We start from the raw sequence: 7,299 nt of genomic DNA, 5'->3' as shown, positions 1-7,299 counted from the left end.
TACTTATCAAACTTCCTTTCAAAACATTAATGCTATGCATCTCAACCACTTGATACTGTAACAAGTTTCACATTCTAACCAAGCTCTGGTTAAAGACAGTTTCTTCAGAATTTTTAGTTAGATTTATTATGGACGACTAGTTACCATTTAAAATGCCTAGCTTTGGACTTCCCATTATGGAAACATTGGGCTGAATTTTCTTTGGGGATCAAGGATCTGACGCCGGGGTGATATGTAAGATAAAAATAAAATACAGCGGATGCTGGAAAACTGCAGTAAGAACAGAAAAGAAGTCGAAACGTTAACTCTGTTTCTCTCTCCACAGATACTGCCAGAGCTGCTCAGTTTTCCCAGTATTTTCTCTTGTCATTTTGGGATCATTGTATGTGCTCAAAGCCACCGCCCTCACAACTTAACATGAGGTGGGCTCCGAGCTGGCCCCCTCCCCCTGGGCTCTGCGTTCTCAGTGGGGGGGACAGAGGTCAGCTACCTCCCTACAACCCAGGAGGGAGGCTGAATGAGACAGCCCTCAGCCCACCGGGAGAGCAAGGGCGCCTCAAATCGAAGCCAGCTGAAAATGTAAACGTTAGAGAGAACCACTGCTATTAGGGCCATCAGTGCGGGAGGGGTAATCCACAGGAATAGTTCTGGCTCCGGCTGTGTGGCCACTTGAGGCCCAGTCACTGAGTCCGGAGACGAGGCAGCATCAGGGAACTGTCCCGAATGCTCTTCTATCCGAATTGTCCCCACTCCTTCCCCCAAAACCCTGTCCCAAAACCACCTCCATGGCGAAACTCAGCCCAATATGTCTGCATCTTTCCCATCAACCCCCTCCATCACAGGTCAGTCCTTAGCCTATGGGATCTTTCAGACTTGGGCCACTCTGTAATGAGTGTCAGTGAGTTAAAATCTCACCGCTATCACGCCTGAAGTCGTCGTATCTTATATGGCTTACATCTATTTGTACATTATGTCAGAAGAAAAGCTCAGAAATGTCTCCAAACACGCCTATAAATCGAAGGTTCAGCAAATGTTTGTTACATTGGAAAATAATGCAGCCACGTTGAAGATATCAGAATGAGCCAGTTAGTTCATTAATTTGATACTTTTTGAGAAAGTCTTAGTCAAGACACCAGGAAAAATGAATGTTAGCGTTGGATTATTATTCTCTCCTCTGAAGGATGGAGCTGCCATGGACAGAGTCTGCCCTGGGTTTAGGGATGTGTTGAAGTTATATACTCATTGTCTTGGAGCAGATCTTTAACTCTCCATGGACAGAGTCTGCACTGGGTTTAGGGATGTATTGAAGTTATGTACTCATTGTCCTGGAGCAGATATTTAACCCACCATGGACAGACTTTGCACTGGGTTTAGGGATGTATTGAAGTTATGTACTCATTGTCCTGGAGCAGAGCTTTAACCCATAACCTCACTGATGTTACCAAATTCTTCCATCCAGTATTTTTTTATACCTACGGTTATTGGCATCGCATTTTGTGTTTAATTTTCAAACGTTTCTGCCATTCTGGCAGCGATTGGTTCAGATTTTATACTGTGGCACCTCCCAGAGCCTCGCCCGAAACACTGTGACACAGACATTCAACTCGATAAACTTCAGAAATCTTCCACATTGAAATTTTGAGAAACTGCACACGTCTTTCTTCAAAACGAAATAAGATAGTCGGGTACAAATAATCGGCGGGTTTGATGGAGTGCCTTTTTCCGGCTGAGCTTTTGAAAAGCAATACGTTTCATTAGCTTTAGGAAAGTTTTAACCGTCATTGTTCTGTTAAATGATTGTATAATAAAACAATAGCGACGGATAAATGGGCGACCGAGATACTGGCAGATGTTTAAAGGATGAAATTCGAAAGCGTTTAGGTATATTACATGTTCAATATAAGAGGGATAACAATTCAGGGAGAGTGGAACTTAACTAATAGTAACCTCTGAACGTTCAGTTTACAGGTCCATGTGAAATCCGTAATGCAAAATCCTCTAAATAGTGCTGGTGACTCTGAACAAGGGTGCTCATTCTTTAGTGTTTATGTATCATTTGCTACACAGTAAATGCAACAGCACATAAGGGCAAAGCGTCAATAATAATCAGACGAACAAAGGGAAGAAACTGTATTTTTCTTCAAATGTCATTTAGTGTAACAAATCGTCTTAACAAATGAGTTAAGTTCCGTCCAAACACCATCATGTCTTAACAAGATCAGGAATTTCCAAAATAGCATTGTCATTCCATCAAAACCACGACCTTTGTCTTCATGAAGGTTACAATGTTTTAAAAGATGCTATTGTGCCCTCCGTAAACCATAAAATTGTCACTGGGGACTGATTAAAAAGTTCTGAATTGAAACACGGCGGAATTTGTCTACATCCTATTCAGGGCTGACAATGCTCCTTTCAACGCAGTACACAAAAAGGGTTTAATGGTGATTCTGTTGGAGATTCTCCAAGGCTAGCTGCATCCATATGGAATACACGGAGGACATCAGCTGGGACAAAGGGCCCAGGTGACTGAGCCAGCCCCTATCTTTGCCCAACAGGCACCAGAGACAACAGAGGGTCGGGATACACAGCGAGCTTCATCAAAATGCACGCCTCTTACATTTCACTTTCTCATGCCGACAACTTTCCCTTTTTACTGCTCTTTTATAGTTATTGTGCCGATATAAACTGCTTAACTTTCTGATACATCCCCAGCGAGGCCCAAGCGTCGCTGCGATCCCTGGTGAGATGTGATGACAATGGATCGTTTTGACAAATTTGCTGTGGTTGCTGCAATAATCTCACCGCCGTTGCTGCCTCAGGCACGAGTTTAATCTGCAAACTGGATGGCCTGGTGCTGATTCTTGTAAACGATACAATGCGAACCATTAGACGTTTTTAACTGTCATCCCACTCACGATGCCATCATTTTCACAAATTCTTCACAATATATAATACAGCGATTAGAACCCCGTAATCTTTGCCCGTGGGGAGACATTAACGTTTTAGATTGAAACAAAAATCTATAATAGTTCACCTCAGTGCGCACCCATCTGAACTATTGTTCAATAATATCTCCAGGTTAAAAACAGAGTGGCTCAATAGTGGAAGAAATTCAAATACCCAGGTGTCCAAAATAGATTAAATGATCTTTCGAATTCAAAGGGCCACAGCAATGATCTTACATCTCTAAATAGATCATCAACATTTAAACATTCACACAACCACACGCTGCTGTTTACTCTGAACACATCTCAGAGATAATCCCTGTTTCCTGGTCGAACTTGCAAAATTGTTTTAAATGTTCTTATCATCGGCTCTTTGACTTGTACTGGAGGGGCTGTGATTAAAGAAAGCCAACCTCTTTATTTTCCAGCCAAGAGTACCATCGCAGAGAATACTCTTTCTGGAATCGAGTTTCAATTCGGTATCAAACACTGACTACACATCTCAGATTCACGTCAGCAGCAGACCGAGAAAGGATCATGACTACAGAGAGAAGCAAACTTTTTGTAAGAATTGGAATGCTCGCGACCTATTGAGTTGACTGGTGGATAACTATTCTGGATAATAACATGAATTGCCAATGAAGCTGCTAAACTTCAGACATTGTTTAACTCTTTCTTCACTTCTCTGTGCCAACTTTCGGGAGCCTTAAAAAAAACACCTTTTGCTGGAGCATTCTGGTGTACTGATGGGATTGTGTATGGATTCCATCCAGGGATAGGCTAATAAAAGAGGCGTTACGTCATTAATAAAATACTCCCCAATCTGAATTATTGTTTCTGATTCCTTTTAACTTCTGCAATGATCAATACCTTTTTGAACAATTGTAACTCAATTTCACTTTCTTCCTTAATTGCAGTTCTAGCCTTTGCTAGAATCTTTTCTCCAACAGATCCGATTTCCCCAAATTAAACCAGACTTATCTCACCTTGTTGCTCCCATAAAATGTTCATAAACCACGGAACGAAACAAGAGAGCAAAGTTCGTGTTGGTGGCTTGAGCACATTTTCATTCTGTGTATCAGCGGTATTTAATTAGTGTTTGCAAATTGTATCCCTCATCACGACGCGCACTAGTGGTAGGACTTGTAACTATCGCAATTCGCGCGAACAAGTTGGTCAAGCCTTATTGCAAAGTGCTGTGTTAAATGATAACAAAGAATGAAGAGATTTGAATATATCCCCCCTGTTAATGGATAAACCGAAAGGAAGTCCAGAAATGTTGTCACCTCCAATGTGTTGTGAGGGTGAGATTGTAAATATTATGTAGAACCAAAACCCCGCAAGAACGGTTCTAGGCTTTCTTTATACAAAACATTCGAGGGAATATCTTCCGTCTCTTGCTTCTAAAGTCACTTTATAAGAAAGAAATTGAGAGTATTCGAAATAAGGAAAAGCTCAGGAATGAATCACGTTGACTTTATTTTTAGATTAATATCAAGTCTGCTGTTACCAATGAATGAACTGGAATCACTGCATCTTAAGGAACATATATTTTTCCAATCTTCGGGAATTATGCAGTTAGGCAGAAATATCTTCCCGTGGTGAAGTGTGCATTTTGTTGGTACGTGTTGAAGTTATCAATTTATTTGGTGATGTTTCTTCAGAAAGGTGCAATATAAAGCAAGGAGGTGCTGTTTTTGTTGTAGAATGGCCTCGCTGACAACTATGCACACTTACTTCACTGCAACCGGAATTCAAGAGAGAGAAAACAGAATTGAGTGGATATCACACAATGTTAATTGTCTTTTGCCATCATGCAGACCATGGTCATGTTCGCAATAAAGAGAATGCATTTATTCTGAAATTGGCAATTCTCCTGAGCAGAACAAGTACTGAGAAGAGTAAATCTGTTAAAGGACAGCAAACAATGTACTCATTTTCATTTAAAAATGTGATGCAAAGGTAACTTCGTTTTGTATATTGCAAGCAGTTAATTATGAAGGGGAAAGTTCATTTTAAAATTATATCTCATAGAATTCAGGAGGAAAGCATAACCAGGTGGGGTGTTTGCAGGAGCAACTGTTACATAACGTTTTATTAATCGATTTCCTTCTATAGAAGATAACATGGTTCCAACCCAACAGCTCTCAAAACTTACCCAATACTAAAATTCTGTCCAATTTAAGCAAGTTCGGGTCAAATCTCAAAAGCAATATTTCGCATTAATTGAAGGTGATGTGACAAATCCATTCATACAGTTCATCGAATCAATCAGTAAATAGTTCTTGCGTCATCGTTCGTGAACTATTTTACATTGAGTAAGCAAAAATATAAACATTGACACTTATTAGAAAATAATATGTTAATAAACCAATGACTATAAAATCGAACACTTTCAAAAAAAGGTTCAAGTGGAAGATCTATTTGCAACTACCCACCCCCACCCCCAAAAAACCCGAAAGCTCAATATATAAAGCAATTTACAGCTATGTTCTGTGCCATTTTATTTTCTCAAGCAGGACATTACAATGAATAATGTACTAAACTGCTTCGTTGGCATTTCCTATGCTTGAAAACGTACAGTTTAGATTTTCCCGATTCTATTCCACCCAGGAGTTACTGGGCCAGAAATGTTCCCCTTGTAGGAGGGGGTTCTGCAATGTTGTGAAGGTGCCGGTGGTATTGCAAAAGTGGTAAAGGAAAAGTCTAGGAAAGGGCCTCCAAATGCTAGGTGAAGAAAAAGTACCAAAAATGCAATTACACCGGAAGATCCGACCACTCGCTGAACTATGTAAGTAATTGTTTTACACATCAAGTAACAAGATGATTAATTTGAGTCTAAAGTATCCAGGATTCACCAGTTCCACTGCTGTCTCCGGACGACAGGATGTGTTAAGTAATGATAGCTAGGGAAGACGCCATAGGGTCCTGTGTGCTGTGCCTGCTGGAAGCCATGAAGCGCGAAAGCAGTGTAGGAACTGGGTTGAACAGTGTCGCCCGGCTTGTCCTGAATCTGCACCGAGGTAATGGAACAAGAATGGCAGGGTTTGCCATCTCTCACCAGCACAGGCACTGCCACTCTGCGCACCAGTTGAGGCTGGTTTAGATCTATCTGCAAGGTGCCGTCCACCCGGGCTCTCTTCATTTTATACCGGTGGTTTTGGAACCAGATCTTCACCTGGGTCGGGGTCAGGCTCAGAAGGTGGGCGAAGTGCTCGCGCTCCGGGGCGGACAGGTAACGCTGCTGCTCAAACCTGCGCTCCAGCTCGAAGGTCTGTGCTTTGGAGAACAGCACTCTTCGTTTCTTCTTCTTCTTCTCGCTCCTCATCGTGGAGGGGGGCCCTTTCCTTTGGATGCAATCCGCCGAAGCCATGTCTGTGCTGCTCTCATCAGACGCTGGAAGGAAACGTTCTCCGGTTAGAATTGATATTTCATTGGAAAACAAGATAATAAACCAGCAGCGTGGCACTAGTGAGGCGTGTGCGGGGGTGGGAGAGGGGGGAACTAAATTCTAATTCATGTACTTACAATTCTTGTCAGAACCAAGCCACCCCGGAAAAGATAATTTCGAATAATCGTGCTGCGAGCTTTGCTCCACTTCTTTCTTAATGACAGCAGATTGCATCGCTTTCCCACTCCCTTCATCCCATTGATTTAGGCGGTCGATTTCCTGCTGATCTGGCAAATTTAAAATACTGCGCACTGTAAAGCTGGCCCTCGTCAGCGACATGTTCCCAGTTTATCAGGCCCTCGCCCAATCTCCGAGGGGGGGGGGGGGGGGATAGATCACTTGGGAGGCTTAAAGCGGGGTCAGACCCTCACGGTGCGAACGGAGGTACAATTATACCTCGCTGCGAAAAGTAAGAGAGCCTTTCACAGGGAGCGCCCTGTGTTTATATAAACAGTCCCCTTCACCGTCAACAGTGACAACCTTCAGACCGCGTCTGACCACACCACAGGATACCAAGTACCTGGATCAGTCAAGTGCCAAAGCATTAATGTGAGTAGGTGTAACCTTGCCAGAGAATTACCCAGTACTTCCCAAATGACAGCAGGAAACAAGCTTCATCATTACATATTCTGCCTGATTAGCAAAGAACGGAGCGAACAGATAATGGTAATTGTGTTAGTGAATTAGTGAATTACATCTTGGGTGGTTAGTGGTGGTCACAACCCTCCCCCCACCCCCACCCCCACCCCCATTATTTGCATACAAAGTAAAGACGCAGTGACAAATTTCTCTAGTTCATTTAATTACTTATTCATTTGTTAACTAGCCCGCGAGTGTTATTTAAGTGAACTGGACGAGCTGTATTTGCTGCAATTAAACGTATAAGATGCTTATTCGATCCCT

General features: G+C 42.3%; 1 protein-coding gene across 1 annotated transcript; it reads right to left on the bottom strand.

Annotated features, from left to right (window-relative positions):
* Positions 1-4,426: 4,426 nt before the first annotated feature.
* On the bottom strand, positions 4,427-6,940 carry nkx2.9 (NK2 transcription factor related, locus 9 (Drosophila)). Its single transcript, XM_072488945.1, has 2 exons — positions 6,474-6,940; positions 4,427-6,341 (listed from the first exon to the last, which is right to left on the bottom strand). The coding sequence occupies exons 1-2, from the start codon at positions 6,673-6,675 to the stop codon at positions 5,800-5,802; spliced, it is 744 nt and encodes a 247-aa protein (XP_072345046.1). The 5' UTR covers positions 6,676-6,940; the 3' UTR covers positions 4,427-5,799.
* Between the last annotated feature and the right edge of the window lie 359 nt (positions 6,941-7,299).

This window comes from Scyliorhinus torazame, chromosome 2, assembly GCF_047496885.1.
Source record: "Scyliorhinus torazame isolate Kashiwa2021f chromosome 2, sScyTor2.1, whole genome shotgun sequence".
Classification (NCBI taxonomy): Eukaryota; Metazoa; Chordata; class Chondrichthyes; order Carcharhiniformes; family Scyliorhinidae; genus Scyliorhinus; species Scyliorhinus torazame.
The sequence above is the reverse complement of the archived record's forward strand: the minus strand, read 5'-3'. Positions and strand labels throughout refer to the sequence as shown.